This window comes from Nerophis lumbriciformis, linkage group LG03 (genome assembly GCF_033978685.3).
Source record: "Nerophis lumbriciformis linkage group LG03, RoL_Nlum_v2.1, whole genome shotgun sequence".
NCBI lineage: Eukaryota > Metazoa > Chordata > Actinopteri > Syngnathiformes > Syngnathidae > Nerophis > Nerophis lumbriciformis.
The window spans coordinates 12,495,001-12,517,831 of record NC_084550.2 but is presented as its reverse complement, the minus strand read 5'-3'; the positions used below and the strand labels follow the sequence as shown (position 1 = coordinate 12,517,831).

At 38.8% G+C, this 22,831-nt stretch overlaps 1 protein-coding gene across 1 annotated transcript in view; it reads left to right on the top strand.

Moving 5' to 3' along the window:
* LOC133579328 (uncharacterized) overlaps positions 1-22,831 on the top strand; it is a 134,940-nt gene that overhangs the window by 59,446 nt on the left and 52,663 nt on the right. The window contains exon 12 of the mRNA XM_061933900.1: positions 19,539-20,065. Coding sequence (XP_061789884.1) covers positions 19,539-20,065 — 527 coding nt within the window. The remainder of the gene's footprint in view (positions 1-19,538; positions 20,066-22,831) is intronic.

The following is a 22,831-nucleotide window of genomic DNA, read 5'->3' as shown; positions in this document are numbered from 1 at the left end:
ATCATGTTGGAAGAGGAAGGGGCCCGCTTCAAACTGTTCCCACAAGGTTGGAAGCATGGAATTGTCCAAAATGTTTTGGTATCCTGGAGCATTCAAAGTTCCTTTCACTGGAACTAAGCAGCCAAGCCCAACTCCTAAAAAACAACCCCACACCATAATTCCTCCTCCACCAAATTTCACACTCTGCACAATGCAGTCCGAAATGTACCGTTCTTCTGGTAACTTCCAAACCCAGAATCGTCCATCAGATTGCCAGGTGGAAAAGTGTGATTCATCACTCCAGAGAAGGCGTTTCCACTGCTCTAGAGTCCAGTGGCGACGTGCTTTACAACACTGCATCCCACGCTTTGCATTGGACTTGGTGATGTATGGCTTAGATGCAGCTGCTCGGCCATGGAAACCCATTCCATGAAGCTCTCTGCGTACTGTACGTGGGCTAATTGGAAGGTCACATGAAGTTTGGAGCTCTGTAGCAACTGACTGTGCAGAAAGTATTTGCACTATGCGCTTCAGCATCAACTGACCCCTCCCTGTCAGTTTGCGTGGCTGAGTTGCTGTTGTTCCCAAACGCTTCCATTTTCTTATAATAAAGCCGACAGTTGACTTTGGAATATTTAGGAGCGAAGAAATTTCACGACTGGATTTGTTGCACAGGTGGCATCATATGACAGTTCCATGCTGGAAATCACTGAGCTCCTGAGAGCGGCCAATTCTTTCACAATTGTTTGTAGAAACAGTCTCCATGCCTTAGTGCTTGATTTTATACACCTGTGGCCGGGCCAAGTGATTAGGACACCTGATTCTGATCATTTGGATGGGTGGCCAAATACTTTTGGCAATATAGTGTATTTCTGCATTGTATATGTTTAAAAAATGGTTCAAGTTCAGCGGATTTTAGTTAAGAAAATAATTATGGCTAAACGGACATATTTTAATTGTATGTGATTAGTCATTGTTGTGTCATAATGCCATTCCTCCCTTTGAGCGCACGTCAAAGCAGTACTACTTGTTTCTCTTTTTTGGTGAACAAAAAAAAAAAGAGGATTTACATTCTAGGTTGTTTTTGGCAAGTTTCAGTTCCAAAAACTTCTGGGCACCGGTTATTTTTAGCAGCACAAGCGTGTGCGGCTGAGGAAGCTGAGGTTTGTGCCAAACGTTTTAGCAATGTTTCCGCGATTGGGTCGAGAACCTTAACTTTTGTGTGTGTTAATGCACAGAATGCATGACAACGGTATGGTGTTGTTTGACCTACTTCCTTTATCTTCGCGTCATGTTGATAAATTTGCAAATAAGCATTTTTGTGACATTTTCTACTTACAATGTTTTGTATGTTAAGACTGATGTTAAACAGTGATTTGTACAACTCTGTCATTAAATACTTTCTACGTCTGACCGCCCTCGTTATCTCCTTTGTCATCACTAACCTCAGTGCTATAATCGGGTGCATGTTATTGATAAATGGCTTTTTGCATGGTAGAGTTTTAACTTGCACTTACAGATGTAGCAACCAACTGTAGTTACTCACAGTGGTTTTCTGAAGTGTTCCTGAACTCATGTGGTGATATCCTTTACACAGTGATGTCGGTTTTTGATGCGGTACCGCCTGAGGGATCGAAGGTCCGTAATATCATCGCTTACGCGCAGTGATTTCTCCAGATTCTCTGAACCTTTTGATGATATTACAGACCTTAGATGGTGAAATCCCTAAATTCCTTGCAATAGCTCGTTGAGAAATGTCGTTGGATAATTTTCTCACGCATTTCTTCACAAAGTGGTGACCCTCGCCCCGTCCTTGTTTGTGAATGACTGAGCATTTCATGAAAGCTGCTTTTATACCCAATCATGGCACCCACCTGTTCCCAATGAGCCTGTTCACCTGTGGGATGTCCCAAATAAATGTTTGATGAGCATTCCTCAACTTTCTCTGTCTTTTTTGCCACCTGTACCAACTTTTTTGAAACAGGTTGCTGGCATCAAATTCCAAATGAGCTAATGTTTGCAAAAAATAACGTTTACCAGTTCGAACGTTAAAGGCCTACTGAAACCCACTACTACCGACCACGCAGTCTGATAGTTTATATATCAATAATTAAATCTTAACATTGCAACACATGCCAATACGACCGGGTTAGCTTACTAAAGTGCAATTTTAAATTTTACGCGAAATATCCTGCTGAAAACGTCTCTGTATGATGACGCCTGCGCGTGATGTCACGGATTGTAGAGGACATTTTGGGACAGCATGGTGGCCAGCTATTAAGTCGTCTGTTTTCATCGCAAAATTCCACAGTATTCTGGACATCTGTGTTGGTGAATCTTTTGCAATTTGTTCAATTAACAATGGAGACAGCAAAGAAGAAAGCTGTAGGTGGGAAGCGGTGTATTGTGGCCGACTTTAGCAACACAAACACGGCCGGTGTTTCATTGTTTACATTCCCGAAAGATGACAGTCAATCTTTACCATTGGCCTGTGGAGAACTGGGACAACAGAGACTCTTACCAGGAGGACTTTGAGTTGGATACGCAGACACGGTGCCGTGAGTGCGCATGCAGCTGTGGCTTCCAAACATTTGATCGCTTGCCCGTACGTGCGTGCCGCTATGTGCATGTCATGTAAATAATTCAATGTATACACCCTGATGATTATCTTGTGTGATGACCATACTTGCCAACTTGAGACCTCCGATTTCGGGAGGTGGCGGGGGGCGTGGTCAGGGGTGGGGTGGGGGGCGTGGTTAAGAGAGGAGGAGTATATTTACAGCTAGAATTCACCAAGTCAAGTATTTCATATATATATATATATATATATAAGAAATACTTGACGTTCAGTGAATTCTAGCTATATATATATATTTTTAATTTTATTATATATATATATATATATATATATATATATATATATATATATATATATAAAAGAAATACTTGAATTCCAGTGTTCATTTATTTACACATATACACACACATAACACTCATCTACTCATTGTTGAGTTAAGGGTTGAATTGTCCATCCTTGTTCTATTCTCTGTCACTATTTTTCGAACCATGCTGAACACCCTCTCTGATGATGCATTCTGCTTCGTCTCCTTGTTGTGTGCGCAGTTGTGCACTGCACTCTCTAAAAGCCGTAGATGTTATTGTCACATATGCATGTACAGTAGATGGCAGTATTGTCCTGTTTAAGAGTGTCACAACATTGCTGTTTACGGCAGACGAACTGCTTTACGGTAGACGAAAACGTGACTGCTGTTGTTACATGTTGTTGCCGTGCTGGGAGGAGGTTAATGAAACTGCCTAACAATAAACCTGGAGGGGGCGTGGCCTCCAGCTCCGCCAGATTTTCGGGAGAAAATTTGTCCCGGGAGGTTTTCGGGAGAGGCGCTGAATTTCGGGAGGGTTGGCAAGTATGGTAATGACTGTATTATGATGATAGTATATATGATAGTATATATCTGTATCATGAATCAATTTAAGTGGACCCCGACTTAAACAAGTTGAAAAACTTATTCGGGTGTTACCATTCAGTGGTCAATTGTACGGAATATGTACTTCACTGTGAAACCCACTAATAAAAGTCTCAAAAAGTCTCACGTACGTAACTTTGGGGACTTTGGGGAAATATATGTGCTGTATGAACTTTGGGGAGGTGAACGATACTTTGGGCTGTGGGATTGAGTGTGTTGTGCAGGTGTTTGAGTTGTATTGGCGGGTTATATGGACGGGAAGGGGGAGGTGTTTGTTATGCGGGATTAATTTGTGGCATATTAAATATAAGCCTGGTTGTGTTGTGGCTAATAGAGTATATATATGTCTTGTGTTTATTTACTGTTTTAGTCATTCCCAGCTGAATATCAGGTCCCACCCGCCTCTCACAGCATCTTCCCTATCTGAATCGCTCCCACTGCCCTCTAGTCCTTCACTCTCACTTTCCTCATCCACTAATCTTGCATCCTCGCTCAAATTAATGGGGAAATCGTCGCTTTCTCGGTCCGAATCGCTCTTGCTGCTGGTGGCCATGATTGTAAACAATGTGCAGATGTGAGGAGCTCCACAACCTGTGACGTCACGCTACTCGTCTGCTACTTCCGGTACAGGCAAGGCTTTTTTTATCAGCGACCAAAAGTTGCGAACTTTATCGTCGATGATCTCTACTAAATCCTTTCAACAAAAATATGGCAATATCGCAAAATTATCAAGTATGACACATAGAATGGACCTGCTATCCCCGTTTAAATAAGAAAATCGAATTTCAGTAGGCCTTTAAAAGTACTAGAAGAAGAACGAGGTTTTTGAAAACACTGTTTAAACATCACAAAATGCCACAAATTCAGTCAGCCATTTTGACTATTGCGCTCTGAATACCTTTGCCTTTTTTCGGAGATTGACATCGCAGTAGTGACGCTTCTGCACTCTGACCATATCATCAGATCAGTCATACTGGCAATACGCAAAAATTGGAAAGAGATGCGCTGTTTATCATTCACAATCCTTAAGTAAGATAAGAACACATATGCTTGGCTTTTTTATGCGTTCGAAATCGTAAATAATTAGCCAACATACTCCCTCTAAAAACATCCAGAAACTGCCAACTATATTCCATTTACATGACGTGACCTTAAAATTAACCAAATATGAGTGATAATGTTATTATAAGCGCCAATGCAGACTGACTATTTTAGCGGTGCAGTGATAGCAGTGAGCAAATGCTAACTCACGCTGCTATTGTTGACACACTGAGCCGACGGCTGCTTCTGCTTCGTCTCAAACTTGCAAAAAGTAAATTTCTTGATTATAATTCATGCATCTCTCACCTGGTAGTAGACAAATGTGGCCATAGTCTGGCAGGCTGGTCGATAATTGACCCCATAGGTGCTTCCTGCAGGAAACTTTTTTTTAACCCTCTGTGAGGATTGTGATTGAATCTTTATTTAAACTGGATAATGTGAGCGTCCCGTCGGTCTGCATCCCAGCGAGAGTGGAAATATTACAGTACCGTATTTTTCGGACTATAAGTCGCAGTTTTTTTCATCACTTATACTCTGGAGCGACTTATGTGTGAAATTATTAACACATTACCATAAAATATCAAATAATATTATTTAGCTCATTGACGTAAGAGACTAGTCGTATAAGATTTCATGGGATTTAGCGATTAGGAGTGACAGATTGTTTGGTAAACGTATAGCATGTTCTATATGTTATAGTTATTTGAATGACTCTTACCATAATATGTTACGTTAAAATACCAGGCACGTTCTCAGTTGGTTATTTATGCCCCATATAACGTACACTTATTCAGCCTGTTGTTCACTATTCTTTATTTATTTTAAATTGCCTTTCAAATGTCTATTCTTGGTGTTGGGTTTTATCAAATACATTTCCCAAAAAAATGCAACTTATACTCCAGTGCGACTTATATATGTTTTTTTCTTTTTTTATTATGCATTTTCGGCCGGTGCGACTTATACTCCGAAAAATACGGTAAGTATTTGTTTGTTTTCTGGTTTGCTACTCATACTTGCCAACCCTCCCGGATTTTCCGGGAGACTCCCGAAATTCAGCGCTTCTCCCGAAAACCTCCCGGGACAAATTTTCTCCCGAAATTCAGGCGGACCTGAGTGACGTGTCGACAGCCTGTTTTCACATCCGCTTTCCCACAATATAAACAGCCTGCCTGCCCAATCACGTTATAACTGTAGAATGATCGAGGGCGAGTTCTTAGTTTCTTATGTGGGTTTCTTGTTAGGCAGTTTCATTAACGTCCTCCCAGCGCGGTAACAACACACAACAACAGCAGTCACGTTTTCATCTACCGTAAAGCAGTTTGTCTGCCGTAAACAGCAATGTTGTGACACTCTTAAACAGGGCAATACTGCCATCTACTGTACATGCATATGTGACATTAACATCTAGGGCTTTTAGAGAGTGCAGTGCACAACTGTGCACACAACAAGGAGACGAAGCAGAATGCATCATCAGAGAGGGTGTTCAGCATGGTTCGAAAAATAGTGACAGAGAATAGAACAAGGATGGACAATTCAACCCTTAACTCAACAATGAGTAGATGAGTGTTATGTGTGTGTATATGTGTAAATAAATGAACACTGAAATTCAAGTATTTCTCTTATTATATATATATATATATATATATATATATATATATGTGTATATATATATATATATATATATATATATATATATATATATATATAGCTAGAATTCACTGAAAGTCAAGTATTTCTTATATATATATATATATATATATATATATATATATATATATATATATATATGAAATACTTGACTTGGTGAATTCTAGCTGTAAATATACTCCTCCCCTCTTAACCACGCCCCTAACCACGCCCCCCGACCACGCCCCCCACCCCCAACCTCCCGAAATCGGAGGTCTCAAGGTTGGCAAGTATGGCTATTGTTAGTTTGTATGTTTAGCACCCAGCAGTGCTGCGGATGCTAGTGTCACAATGAAACTGCATCCATCACTCGGCTTCTAAAACATTTGTGCTCATCCTCTTTGTGTTCGGGCTCAAAAATATAAGGATCTGGATCATAATTTTTCCAAAAGTAGTTGTTGTTGACTACCACAAAGTCTGCTTGATTAGCATTGTTGTTGATGGGGAAGGGCGCTGTGGTTCCTTCGATCGCGTGACTGGCTTCCTCATTATCTCTCAAAATGGCTCAGGAATCTTCGTAGATTGATACTATTTTGATCATATCTATTCATTTTCGGAAGTCATTTGGTGTCATGAATCAGATAAACATGACAATAGCTTCAATATAGAGGCAACTTGTTTTTCACCTCTACTGCTACTTTAGGATACAATTGGAAGCTACCCTTGGACCAGATTTCTTCAAGCATAACTCCTAAACCAAACATGCAATATGTCTAATAATGCCTGTATTAATGTATCTTTTTGTGATTTTTACTCGAAACATGTGCTTTTGTAAGGTTTGCAAACAAAAAAATTTGTTTTTGTTACTCAATATGTCAGTAATGTTCTAGAATCCTGATACAATGAGATTGAAGAAAAAAAAAATTGCTTCAATCATAACTCCTAAACCTAACATGCAATATGTTTAATAATGTCTGTATTAATGTATCTTTATTAGTTTTACTAGAAACATGTGATTTTGTAAGGTTTGCAAACACAAAAATGTGTTTTTTACTCAATATGACAGTAATGTTCTTAGAATCCTGAGATAATGAGAAAAAAGCAATACAAAATGTATTTAAGCATAACTCCTAAACCACACATGCAATATGTCTAATAATATCTGTATTAATGTATCTTTGTGAGTTTTACTAGAAACATGTGCTCTTATAAAGTTTGCAAACACAAAAAAATAGTTTTATACTCAATATGACAATAATCATCTTAGAATCCTGAGATAATGCGATTGAAGCAATACAACATTTCTTCACGCATAACCCCTAAACGTAACATTCAATATGTCTAATAATGCCTGTATTAATGTAACTCTATGAGTTTTACTAGAGACATGTGCTTTTGTAAGGTTTGCAAGCACAAAACTAAGTTTTTTACTCAATATGACAGACATTTTCTTAGAATCCGGAGAAAGTGCGTGTGAAGCAATAAACATTTGTTTCAAGCATAACTCCTAAACCGCACATGTAATATGTCTAATAATGCCTGTATTAATGTATATTTGTGAGTTTTACTAGATACTTGTGCTTTTGTAAGGTTTGCAAACACATCATTTTGTTTTTTACTCAATATGACAATAATAATCTTAGAATTCTGATACAATGCGATTGAAGCAATACAAAAATTATTCATGCATAACTCTTAAACCACACATGCAATGTGTCTAATAATGCCTGGAGAAATGTATCTTTGTGAGTTTTACTAGAGATGTGTACTTTTTTAAGGTTTGCAAACACAAAAATTAGTTTTTAGTCAATATGACTAATGTTCTTAGAACCCGGAGAAAATGTGTTTGAATCAATAAAAATATGTTAAAATCATAACTCCTAAACCAAACATGCACTATGTCTAATAATGCCTGTATTAATGTATGTAGTAATGTTTTACTAGAGTCATGTGCTTTTGTAAGGTTTGCAAACACAACATTGTGTTTTTTACTCAATATGACAGTAATGTTCTTAGAATCCTAAAACAAGGTGTTTGAAGCAAAAAAAAACAAAAAACGTTTCAATCATAACTCCTAAACCTAACATGCAATACATCTAATAATGTCTGTATGAATGTATCGCTACGAGTTTTACTAGAGACATGTGCTTTTTTTAAGGTTTGCAAACACAAAACTAAGGTTTTTACTCAATATGACGGTAATGTTCTTAGAATGCTGACATAATGCGAAAAAAGCAATACAAATGTATTCAAGAATAACTCCTAAACCTAACATGCAATATGTCTAATAATGCCTGTATTAAAGTATCTTTGTGAGTTTTACTAGAGACATGTGCTTTCGTAAGGTTTGCAAACACAAAAATTTGTTTTTTCTTCAATATGACAATAATAATTTTAGAATCCTAAAACAATGTGATTGAAGCAATGAAACATTTCTTCATGCATAACTCCTAAACCTAACATGCAATATTTCTAATAATGTCTGTATTAATGTATCTCTACGAGTTTTACTAGAGACATGGGCTTTTTTAAGGTTTGCAAACACAAAACTAAGTTTTTACTTAATGTGACAGTAATGTTCTTAGAATCCTGACATAATGCGAAAAAAGCAATACAAATGTATTCAAGAATAACTCCTAAACCTAACATGCAATATGTCTAATAATGCCTGTATTAAAGTATCTTTGTGAGTTTTACTAGAGACATGTGCTTTCGTAAGGTTTGCAAACACAAAAATGTGTTTTTTCCTCAATATGACAATAATAATCTTAGAATCCTAAAACAATGTGATTGAAGCAATGAAACATTTCTTCATGCATAACTCCTAAACCTAACATGCAATATTTCTAATAATGTCTGTATTAATGTATCTCTACGAGTTTTACTAGAGACATGGGCTTTTTTAAGGTTTGCAAACACAAAACTAAGTTTTTACTTAATGTGACAGTAATGTTCTTAGAATCCTGACATAATGCGAAAAAAGCAATAAAAATGTATTCAAGAATAACTCTTAAACCTAACATGCAATATGTCTAATAATGCCTGTATTAAAGTATCTTTGTGAGTTTTACTAGAGACATGTGTTTTTGTAAGGCTTGCAAACACAAAAATGTGTTTTTTCCTCAATATGACAATAATAATCTTAGAATCCTAAAACAATGTGATTGAAGCAAGAAACATTTCTTCATGCATAACTCCTAAACCTAACATGCAATATTTCTAATAATGTCTGTATTAATGTATCTCTACGAGTTTTACTAGAGACATGGGCTTTTTTAAGGTTTGCAAACACAAAACTAAGTTTTTACTTAATGTGACAGTAATGTTCTTAGAATCCTGACATAATGCGAAAAAAGCAATAAAAATGTATTCAAGAATAACTCCTAAACCTAACATGCAATATGTCTAATAATGCCTGTATTAAAGTATCTTTGTGAGTTTTACTAGAGACATGTGTTTTTGTAAGGCTTGCAAACACAAAAATGTGTTTTTTCCTCAATATGACAATAATAATCTTAGAATCCTAAAACAATGTGATTGAAGCAAGAAACATTTCTTCATGCATAACTCCTAAACCTAACATGCAATATTTCTAATAATGTCTGTATTAATGTATCTCTACGAGTTTTACTAGAAACATGTGCTTTTGTAAAGTTTGCAAACACAAAACTAAGTTTTTTACTCTATATGATGGTAATGTTCTTAGAATCCTGACATAATGCAAAAAAAGCAAAAAAAAAATGTATTCAAGAATAACTCCTAAACCTAACATGCAATATGTCTAATAATGCCTGTATTAAAGTATATGTGTGAGTTTTACTAGAGACATGTGCTTTTGTAAGGTTTGCAAACACAAACATTTGTTTTTTATTCAATATGACAACAATAATCTTAGACTTAGACAAACTTTAATGATCCACAAGGGAAATTGTTCAACACAGTAGCTCAGTTACAATGATGGAAAGTGTAAGGATGGAAAGGACAATGCAGATATAAATAGACTAATATAGCGATAACAAATCTAACATATATACGAATATATACATAATATGTGTACAGAATAATACATATGCAGATATATTATGTCTATAACATATACAATATATACCAATGACCATGTACAATATTACAGTATATACAGTATATGTGACAGCAGCGGCATACGATAGAGAGTAGATCCAGCAGCTTAGAATCCTGATACAATGTGATTGAAGCAATGAAACATTTCTTCATGCATAACTCCTAAACCTAACATGCAATATGTCTAATAATGTCTGTATTAATGTATCTTTGTGAGTTTTACTAGGGACTTGTGCTTATGTAAGGTTTGCAAACACAAAACTAAGTTTTTTACTCAATATGACAGTAATGTTCTTAGAATCCTGACATAATGCGAAAAAAACAATGAAAATGTATTCAAGAATAACTCCTAAACCTAACATGCAATATGTCTAATAATGCCTGTATTAATGTATCTTTGTGAGTTTTACTAGAAACATGTGCTTTTGTAATGTTTGCAAACACAACATTTAGTTTTTTACTCACATTACAGGGAAACACTTGTAGCTGCCAAAAAAGGAGAGGACTTAAAAGGGTCCTCGAGGAACAGTTATGTAAATAAAAAAGTTTGGACTCCAGAGTTCTATGTTTGTTAACAAGGTTCAAATGTCCACGCAAGGATCTGCCAGTGTGTTTACAGTGGTCCAGGTTCCTCATTACAACATGTGTTATTAGTAATTTGCTGTAAAAATGTTTGTCTCACCAGTTTGGAACTGAACACCAGGACTGGTGTGGTGTAAGTTTTGGCCCCTGGTCCGCCAGTTGAATATTCTTGAATTGCAGTCTACATCCTCTTTAAATCATTTTACGCCTGTGGGCTTTGCAATGTTTTGACTCAGAAGCAGCCCCCTCTTTCTTCCCGGGGCGGCAACAACATGGCCTGCCTGTTACTGAAAATAGCCCAGAGGGGCTACAGGAGAATGTGGTTTTGCACGGCGCTGGGAAATACACCCCATGTGGTTGAGCTAATCCGCAGAGATTGTGACATTGACCGCCTTGTTGTGAGCCCACGGATGTCTCACTCCCAGAGACTACTTTCCTAAAAGGACAAACTCAGGAATTGATCTGAATAATAAGGTAAAGTCCCTTCTTTTGTCTTTTTGCAAACATTTCTTCCCTAACTCGAACATTCAATGAAATATTGACACTCCAAGGTGGACCACAGAGATAAAGTGCTTATCTCTAGCAGGAATCAAATACCATGCGTGCCCTTTTTATTGCATGACTTTGTGACTTCATTAGGTACAGCAGCCAGTGCCTTCCTTGTATTCGTGTTATAACAGATTTACCACAATGAAGCTGTTTCCAATAGATTTGTTTTCTTGTGATGTTATTATCACAGATGCCATGAAAATGTTTATTATTGTGGTTTGTAAAAATAATATAGTGTGATTCAGCCAGGGCCGTACTTACTCGTTTGGGGACCCAAAGCAAATCTCGTCACTGGCCACCCGTAGTAGGTTTATTTAACACTTATGGTGCTATCTTGTACACTTTTTGATTGTAGGTGATTGTGCAATGTTTGGATGGAAGGATAATTGCATCTAATCAGAATGATTCTTGGTACACTGTGCACTATACATATATACATATATATATATATATATATATATATATATATATATATATATATATATATATATATATATATATATATATATATATGTATAAATGTAAATATATATATATATAAATGTAAATATAAACGAAATACAATGATTTGCAAATCCTTTTCAACCCATATTCAATTGAATTTGAAGTTTCTTCAAATTATTGTGTGTTTTTTTTTTTAAATTGCAGATGCTGCGTCTTGTCAGGGCTCCAACTGGATGGCTTGTTTTCCATATATATACATATATATATATATACATACACAAACCCCGTTTCCATATGAGTTGGGAAAATGTGTTAGATGTAAATATAAACGGAATACAATGATTTGCAAATCCTTTTCAACACATATTCAATTGAATGCACTACAAAGACAAGATATTTGATGTTCAAACTCATAAACTTTATTCTTTTTTGCAAATAATAATTAACTTAGAATTTCATGGCTGCAACACGTGCCAAAGTTGTTGGGAAAGGGCATGTTCACCACTGTGTTACATGGCCTTTCCTTTTAACAACACTCAGTAAACGTTTGGAAACTGAGGAGACACATTTTTTAAGCTTCTCTGGTGGAATTCTTTCCCATTCTTGCTTGATGTACAGCTTAAGTTGTTCAACAGTCTCCATTGTGGTATTTTAGGCTTCATAATGCGCCACAAATTTTCAATGGCAGACAGGTCTGGACTACAGGCAGGCCAGTCTAGTACCCGCACTCTTTTACTATGAAGCCACGTTGATGTAACACGTGGCTTGGCATTGTCTAGCTGAAATAAGCAGGGGCGTCCATGGTAACGTTGCTTGGATGGCAACATATGTTGCTCCAAAACCTGTATGTACCTTTCAGCATTAATGGTGCCTTCACAGGTGTGTAAGTTACCCATGTCTTGGGAACTAATACACCCCCATACCATCACAGATGCTGGCTTTTCAACTTAGTGCCTGTAACAATCCGGATGGTTCTTTTCCTCTTTGGTGCGGAGGACACAACGTCCACAGTTTCCAAAAACAATTTGAAATGTGGACTCGTCAGACCACAGAACACTTTTCCACTTTGTATCAGTCCATTTTAGATGAGCTCAGGCCCAGCAAAGCCGACGGCGTTTCTGGGTGTTGTTGATAAACGGTTTTCGCCTTGCATAGGAGAGTTTTAGCTTGCACTTACAGATGTAGCGACCAACTGTAGTTACTGACAGTGGGTTTCTGAAGTGTTCCTGAGCCCATGTGGTGATATCCTTTACACACTGATGTCGCTTGTTGATGCAGTACAGCCTGAGGGATCGAAAGTCACGGGCTTAGCTGCTTACGTGCAGTAATTTCTCCAGATTCTTTGAACCCTTTGATGATATTACGGACCGTAGATGGTGAAATCCCTAAATTCCTTGCAATAGCTGGTTGAGAAAGGTTTTTCTTAAACTATTCAACAATTTGCTCACGCATTTGTTGACAAAGTGGTGACCCTCGCCCCATCCTTGTTTGTGAATGGCTGAGCATTTCATGGAATCTACTTTTATACCCAATCATGGCACCCACCTGTTCCCAGTTAACCTGTTCACTTGTGGGATGTTCCAAATAAGTGTTTGATGAGCATTCCTCAACTTTATCAGTATTTATTGCCACCTTTCCCAACTTCTTTGTCACGTGTTGCTGGCATCAAATTCTAAAGTTAATGATTATTTGCAAAAAAAAAAATGTTTATCAGTTTGAACATCAAATATGTTGTCTTTGTAGCATATTCAACTGAATATGGGTTGAAAAGGATTTGCAAATCATTGTATTCCGTTTATATTTACATCTAACACAATTTCCCAACTCATATGGAAACAGGGTTTGTATATATATATATATATATATATATATATATATATATATATATATATATTAAAGGGGTCACATTATAATTTTTTTCTACATTTAGAACACTTCCTTGTGGTCTACATAACATGTAATGGTGGTTCTTTGGTCAAAATGTTGCATGGATAATGTTTTACAGATCGTCTTCAAGTCGCTTTCTGACCGTCTCTTCAGGATGCGCCGTTTTGTAAGCGGTCTTACTTGTGTGGCTCCACTTCGACAGCGTCCCCCTCCTCTTTGTTGTACCGGTAGTTTTTAACGCTTCCATAGCGAGTCTACTGACAGATATAAGTTAGAACTGCATGCTACTTTGTATTAGAAATGGCAACAGCGGTGGATAGGAGGATAGAGAGAAAGAAGGAGCTTATTGACTACAGCGCAGACTACAATGGCGGACACGCTTACATTTTCGGGACTGGTGTAGATCCCAAATACACATCAGCAGGAACCAGTAAGTAAGAAAAGTTGGTTTTGTATAATATTGAGAAACAAAATGCCAGATAATATCTCCTAACTGGTGCCATTTTGGAGTCCTTATACACACACACCGTATGTTGAAGCACAGTACGTCTGACTATGGTAGCCGCAATGCTCCAACAATCCATCAAGCGGTGCGGCCTCATAGCTTTCCGAGGTTGGACTAAAACATTTTGACAGATTTTTGAGTCCCGTGTGTAATGTTCTATATTCTCAATGAAACATAAAAGTTTCGGACTTGCTTGCGTACGGGTACTTGCAAGCATCATTTAATGAACAGGCTTCCCTTTGCAGTTCGCACGGATCTCTTATGTGTGACTGCCATCTACTGGTCACACTTGTCATTATAAGTTGTACAGAATGAAATTGCTTCGAGGTCGGTAAGCACAACTGGAACTAATACGTACATCAGGCGCACCAGGTTATAAGGTGCATTGTCGCTCTTTGAATAAATAAAAGGATTTTAAGTTTGTCTCATAGTCCGAAAAAAAATGGTAATACAACAGAAGAAGTATCCCACGGTTCTCTTTGGTAGAGATACGGGCATTCTAGATAAACAAATAAATATTTTTGGACCATGTGGCCGCACAGACCAGGTTAAGATTCAAGATTCAAGATAAAGATGCTTTATTATTGTCCATTCTTTAACATGTTGATAACGTTTATGACAACCTTTTTCCAAAACACAATATAGAATGTGAGATATAACAGGATCATGCATACATTTGTCATTTGTTTTCAAAACGGTTACAAAAAAGTGGATGTGACCCCAAAAATTTACTGTGGGACCCTATTTTTTATGACTTGATGGGGTCCCCGGGAAGAATTCCTTGCGCCAACACTGATGGAGTATTGCTGCGTGCAAAACAGCAGCAGGCGTCTGTGACCTGCGGGCCAGTTCTAATACTAATAAAATATCATCCCGGGGGCCATATATAATTCATTTTCGGGCCGATTCAGCCCTCTAGGTGTCAAAAGTCCGGCCCAGGTTTTATCCGGGCCGCGGGATGAGTTTGCTAAGTATAAAAATGAGCCAACATGTTTTAATGAAAGAAACGGCTATTCTAAATGTGTCCACTAGATGTCGCAATAGCAATTCTTCGTAGAATATGCTACATATGTAAACAAAATAAACCACATGATCTTACTGCATCAGTTGAGGAAAATTGAGCAACCTACATAAATAACATCCTGTAATTTGATTTTGGTTTTATTTTTTTTATCTTGATAGATTGAAAATTAACACCAATGAGTTGACTGATGAACATTATCACATAATTTATTCAGAAAGTATAAGTAACGACAGATAAAGATAGAATACTATTAACCGCAACATGTAAGTGGAAAAAAAAAACCCCAACAATATTATGATTTGTACATTTTCAGATTGTGCTTGTTCTTTTTTTAAACAAAGAAAATAATCTGAAGTCTTCTTCATTTTTAAGTTATCGTGCATTGATTTTACCAGTCCGGCCCACTTGGGAGTAGATTTTTCTCCATGTGGCCCCCGATCTAAAATGAGTTTGACTAGGGATGTCCGATAATGGGTTTTTGCCGATATCCGATATTCCGATATTTTCCAACTCATTAATTACCGATACCGATATCGATATCAACCGATACCGATATCAACCGATACAAATATATACAGTCATGTAATTAACACATTATTATACCTAATTTGGACAACCAGGTATGGTGAAGATAAGGTCCTTTTTTAAAAAATTAATAAAATAAAATAAGTCAAATAAATTAAAAACATTTTCTTGAATAAAAAAGAAAGTAAAATAATATAAAAACAGTTACATAGAAACTAATAATTAATGAAAATTAGTAAAATTAACTGTTAAAGGTTAGTACTATTAGTGGACCAGCAGCACGCACAATCATATGTGCTTACGGACTGTATCCCTTGCAGACTGTATTGATATATATTGATATATAATGTAGGAACCAGAATATTAATAACAGAAAGAAACAACCCTTTTGTGTGAATGAGTGAGGGGAGGGAGGTTTTTTGGGTTGGTGCACTAATTGTAAGTGTATCTTGTGTTTTTTATGTTGATTTAATAAAAAACACAAAACGAAAAAAACAAAAACGATACCGATAATAAATAAAAAATGATACCGATAATTTCCGATATTATCGGCAGGCCGATATTATCGGACATCTCTAAGTTTGACACATAGGCTCTAAACAGAAAGGCAATGCAGCACCTGCAGTGCACAAACTCGTCCATAGCACAAACAATAACACGCCTAATCTGTGTCATTTCTTGTTTTATTACAAAATATTGGCATTGTGACTGCAAGCTAAGAAAAATCCACAAACATTTTATAAGCGTAGTAAAAAAAAATAGCGGCTTATAGTCCTGAATTCACCGTAGTTTAGAATTTTTGGACGTTATGAGAATAACATGACCTTATACGGACAATGCCGATCACCCACGTGGGATTGATTGCAACTTTCAATCTTTAAAATATTTTTTTAATAATCAATCTAGTTGTTATTAATTTTGTGCTGAGTTTGGTCAGATTTACATAATAGAAAAGTCACAAATTATATGGTCTTTAATTAACAAAGCCTAACCAAGATTTCATTGGGCCCAATAATGAATTAATGACCCAATCATCTTGACTTTGAACACACTGCACATGAGCCTTCCCGGTAAGGTCTATTCAGGTGTACTAGAGAGGAGGCTACGCCGAATAGTCGAACCTCGGATTCAGGAGGAACAGTGTGGTTTTCGTCCTGGTCGTGGAACTGTGGACCAGCTCTATACTCTCGGCAGGGTCCTTAAAGGTTCATGGGAGTTTGCCCAACCAGTCTACATGTGCTTTGTGGACTTGGGGAAGGCATTCGACCGTGTCCCTCGGGAAGTCCTGTGGGGAGTGCTCAGAGAGTATGGGGTATCGGACTGTCTGATTGTGGCGGTCCGCTCCCTGTATGATCAGTGTCAGAGCTTGGTCCGCATTGCCGGCAGTAAGTCGGACACGTTTCCAGTGAGGGTTGGACTCCGCCAAGGCTGCCCTTTGTCACCGATTCTGTTCATAACTTTTATGGACAGAATTTCTAGGCGCAGTCAAGGCGTTGAAGGGATCCGGTTTGGTGGCTGCAGGATTAGGTCTCTGCTTTTTGCGGATGATGTGGTCCTGATGGCTTCATCTGGCCAGGATCTTCAGCTCTCACTGGATCGGTTCGCAGCCGAGTGTGATGCGACTGGGATGAGAATCAGCACCTCTAAGTCGGAGTCCATGGTTCTCGCCCGGAAAAGGGTGGAGTGCCATCTCCGGGTTGCGGAGGAGACCCTCCCCCAAGTGGAGGAGTTCAGGTACCTCGGAGTCTTGTTCACGAGTGGGGGAAGAGTGGACCCTGAGATCGACAGGTGGATTGGTGCGGCGTCTTCAGTAATGCGGACGCTGTATTGATCCGTTGTGGTGAAGAAGGAGCTGAGCCGGAAGGCAAAGCTCTCAATTTACCGGTCGATCTACGTTCCCATCCTCACCTATGGTCATGAGCTTTGGGTTATGACCGAAAGGACAAGATCACGGGTACAAGCGGCCGAAATGAGTTTCCTCCGCCGGGTGGCGGGGCTCTCCCTTAGAGATAGGTTGGAAAGCTCTGTCATCCGGGGGGAGCTCAAAGTAAAACCGCTGCTCCTCCACATCGAGAGGAGCCAGATGAGGTGGTTCGGGCATCTGGTCAGGATGCCACCCGAACGCCTCCCTAGGGAGGTGTTTAGGGCATGTCCGACCGGCAGGAGGCCACGAGGAAGACCCAGGACACGTTGGGAAGACTATGTCTCCCGGCTGGCCTGGGAACGCCTCGGGATCCTTCGGGAAGAGCTGGACAAAGTGGCTGGGGAGAGGGAAATCTGGGCTTCCCTGCTTAGGCTGCTGCCCCCGCGACCCGACCTCGGATTAAGGAGACGGATGAATGGATGGATGCACACGAGCGAATGAAGTGCATACTTATTCAACAGCCATACATGTCACACTAAGGGTGGCAGTATGAACAATGCCAACACTGTCATAAACATGTGCCATATAGTGAAACCACACTAAGCAACAGCGACAAACCCATTTTGGAAGAATATTTGCACCGCAACACAACATAAACACTACAGAACATCCATCCACCCATTTTCTACCGCTTGTCCCGTTCCGGGGGTGCTGGAGCCTGAGCCTATCTCAGCTGCATTACAAATTCCCAGAATTCCCTGCAGCACCAACTCTTCCGGGAGGCTACAATATAAACAAATCTACACCTAACATCCACTGTAATGATACCAAGTACAAGAGTGTGTCTAGTCGATACTACTATAATAATAATAATAATACATTTTATCTGGTATAGCGCTTTTCAGAGTACTCAAAGACGCTTTACAGGATAAAAAAATTAAAATATAAAACAGTTCAAAGTAATAATATAAAATACAGGAAATATAAAAGCAGTACATTGTAAAATACATAGTAATAATACTGGAAATGTACAAGACAGGACATTACAAGACACAGAACACTAATCACTGGTTAAAAGCAGATCTGAAGAGGTGTGTTTTGAGAAGGCTTTTTAAGGTAGGAAGGTCTGAGCAGTCACGGATGGGTTTGGGAAGAGAGTTCCAGAGCGTGGGAGCATTAATGGAGAAGGCTCTATCACCCCAGGTCCGGAGCTTGGTTCTGAGTGGTGGGGAGAGGAGGTTGATTTATGATAACATCAATATTTTTTAACATCGCAAAATCTTCTTTCGTTTAAAAAAAATGTATATTATGTTTATAAACTCAGGAAATATGTCCCTGGGCACATGAGGACTTTGAATATGACCAATGTATGATCCTGTAACAACTTGGTATCGGATTGATACCCACATTTGTGGTATTATCCAAAACTAATGCAAAGTTTCAAACAAGAGAAGAATAAGTGATTATTAAATTTTAACAGAAGTGTAGATAGAACATGTTGAAACAGAAAATAAGCAGATATTAACAGTAAATAAAAAAACTAGATTATTAATTAATTTTTACAGTTTGTCCTTAATAATGTTGACAAAATAATATATGTTACTGCATAGGTCAGCAGACTAATTAGGAGCCTTTGTTTGTTTACTTACTACTAAAAGACAAGTTGTCTAGTATGTTCACTATTTTATTTAAGGACACAATTGCAATTAGAATCATATGTTTAATGTACCCTAAGATTTTTTTGTTAGAATAAAGCCAATATTGACATTTTTTGTGGTCCTCTTTATTTAGAAAGGTACCGAAAAGTACCAAAATACTTTTGGTACCGGTACCAAAATATTGGTATCGGGACAACGTTAATACACACACACACCGAGCACCCATTGGCAGAAATGTAGATGGGCGCCTATGCTTCAAAGTGTCTAAGTTCTTGCTCTACTTCCCCAGCAGAGCCATAAAAATGGGGGATCCCTTAAGACAGAAGGTGGAGGCCATGTCCCAGACCATGTGCCCGAGACGCCGCGTTGCATCTGAAGAGGACTTGAAGGCCCCACAAGATGACAAAGTCCAGCTGAAGAGAGAAATCTCCCTCGTTAACGGCATCTGTCTCATCGTGGGCAACATGATCGGCTCGGGGATCTTCGTCTCCCCAAAGGGAGTCTTGATGCACAGCGCCTCGTATGGACTCTCCTTGCTCATCTGGGCCCTCGGAGGCATCTTCTCGGTGTTTGGGGCCTTGTGTTACGCTGAGCTGGGCACCACCATCACCAAGTCCGGAGCCAGTTACGCGTACATCCTGGAGTCCTTTGGCGGCTTTCTGGCCTTCATCCGCCTGTGGACGTCCATCCTGCTCATCGAGCCGGCCAGCCAGGCCATCATTTCGCTCACATTCGCCAACTACCTGGTGGAGGCCTACTACACCACCTGCAACGCCCCTCCCAACGCTGTGCGCCTCATAGCTGCAACCTGCCTGTGTAAGACCTCTTTAATTACTCAGCATCTCATAACCATGTTTTTGCAGGAATAACACATCTGGTGACTTTTTACTGCAGGCAAAAACAATATCCATCCATCCATCCATCCATCCATTTTCTACCGCTTGTGAAGTGAATGTTGTCAGGTTCAAACACTGATGACATCTATTAAATAAGACAAGAAGCAAATAATTAAACAGAGACAGAATTCAATTTGGCTCAATTTGAGGAGAGACGCCTAGACACTGTACCCTTGTACAGATTGTAAGCCACCTCTTTTTATTTGGACTTTCCCTGATTACATGGCAACAGCTGTTTCTAAGGGACGTGGGTCGTAAACAGCGTAGCCATTGGTTACAGAATAGTTCAAAAGAAAAGGTCGTAAACAGTTCACAGAAAAGGTCGTAAAACAGTTCAAAGAAGCGGTGCCTGGAGGGGAGTCTGGTCCTGCTTTTGTAGTTCTTGGGTCAAGACAATATCTTTCTGTTGATTGCAATACATGAAAGAAACAGGACACCTTCATGTTGCGTCCCCCCCTACACAGGGGAGTTTTACAAGCCTTCTTCTTGGTCGGTTCAATGACATGTTTTGGCTTCTCGCCGGGAACTCATTGAAACACAAAGTTTTTGTGATGACTCAGATACAATTATTCTAACAAATGTGAAGTGAATTATATTTATATAGCGCTTTTCTCTCGTGACTCAACGCGCTTTACTTTGTGAAACCCAGTATCTAAGGTACTTTTTTAAACCAGAGTGGATGGCACTGGGAGCAGGTGGGTAAAGTGTCTTGCCCAGGGACTAGGTTGGCAGGAGCGGGGATCGAACCTGGAACCCTCAAGTTGCTGGCACGGCCACTCTACCAACCGAACTATACCGCCCGCCTTTACTGTTAATATCTGCCTATTTTCTGTTTCAACGTGTTCTATCTACACTTCTGTTGAAATGTAATAATCACTTATTCTTCTGTTGTTTGGATACTTTACATTAGTTTTGGATGATACCACAAATTAAGGTATCGATCCGATACCAAGTACAAACCCCGTTTCCATATGAGTTGGGAAATTGTGTTAGATGTAAATATAAACGGAATACAATGATTTGCAAATCCTTTTCAACCCATATTCAATTGAATGCACTACAAAGACAAGATATTTGATGTTCAAATTCATAAACTTTATTTATTTTTTTTGCAAACAATAATTAACTTAGAATTTCATGGCTGCAACACGTGCCAAAGTAGTTGGGAAAGGGCATGTTCACCACTGTGTTACATGGCCTTTCCTTTTAACAACACTCAGTAAACGTTTGGGAACTGAGGAGACACATTTTTTAAGCTTCTCTGGTGGAATTCTTTCCCATTCTTGCTTGATGTACAGCTTAAGTTGTTCAACAGTCCGGGGGTCTCCGTTGTGGTATTTTAGGCTTCATAATGCGCCACACATTTTCAATGGGAGACAGGTCTGGACTACAGGCAGGCCAGTCTAGTACTCGCACTCTTTTACTATGAAGCCACATTGATGTAACACGTGGCTTGGCATTGTCTTGCTGAAATAAGCAGGGGCGTCTATGGTAACGTTGCTTGGATGGCAACATATGTTGCTCCAAAACCTGTATGTACCTTTCAGCATTAATGGCGCCTTCACAGATGTGTAAGTTACCCATGTCTTGGGCACTAATACACCCCCATACCATCACAGATGCTGGCTTTTCAACTTTGCGCCTATAACAATCCGGATGGTTCTTTTCCTCTTTGGTCCGGAGGACACGACGTCCACAGTTTCCAAAAACAATTTGAAATGTGGACTCGTCAGACCACAGAACACTTTTCCACTTTGTATCAGTCCATCTAAGATGAGCTCAGGCCCAGCGAAGCAGACGGCGTTTCTGGGTGTTGTTGATAAACGGTTTTCGCCTTGCATAGGAGAGTTTTAACTTGCACTTACAGATGTAGTGACCAACTTGTAGTCACTGACAGTGGGTTTCTGAAGTGTTCCTGAGCCCATGTGGTGATATCCTTTACACACTGATGTCGCTTGTTGATGCAGTACAGCCTGAGGGATCGAAGGTCACGGGCTTAGCTGCTTACGTGCAGTGATTTCTCCAGATTCTCTGAACCCTTTGATGATATTACGGACCGTAGATGGTGAAATCCCTAAATTCCTTGCAATAGCTGGTTGAGAAAGGTTTTTCTTAAACTGTTCAACAATTTGCTCACGCATTTGTTGACAAACTGGTGACCCTCGCCCCATTCTTGTTTGTGAATGACTGAGCATTTCATGGAATCTACTTTTATACCCAATCATGGCACCCACCTGTTCCCAATTTGCCTGTTCACCTGTGGGATGTTCCAAATAAGTGTTTGATGAGCATTCCTCAACTTTATCAGTATTTATTGCCACCTTTCCCAACTTCTTTGTCAGGTGTTGCTGGCATCAAATTCTAAAGTTAATGATTATTTGCAAAAAAAAAATGTTTATCTGTTTGAACATCAAATATGTTGTCTTTGTAGCATATTCAAATAAATATGGGTTGAAAATGATTTGCAAATCATTGTATTCCGTTTACATTTACATCTAACACAATTTCCCAACTCATATGGAAACGGGGTTTGTAGTTACAGGATCATACATGGGTCATGATTTAGGTCCTCATGGGTCCAGGGATGTATTTCCTGAGTTTATAAACATAATATGAATTTAAAAATAAATTTAAAAAGATTTTGTGGCGATAAAAAAATACTGATGTAATCATAGTAGTATCGACT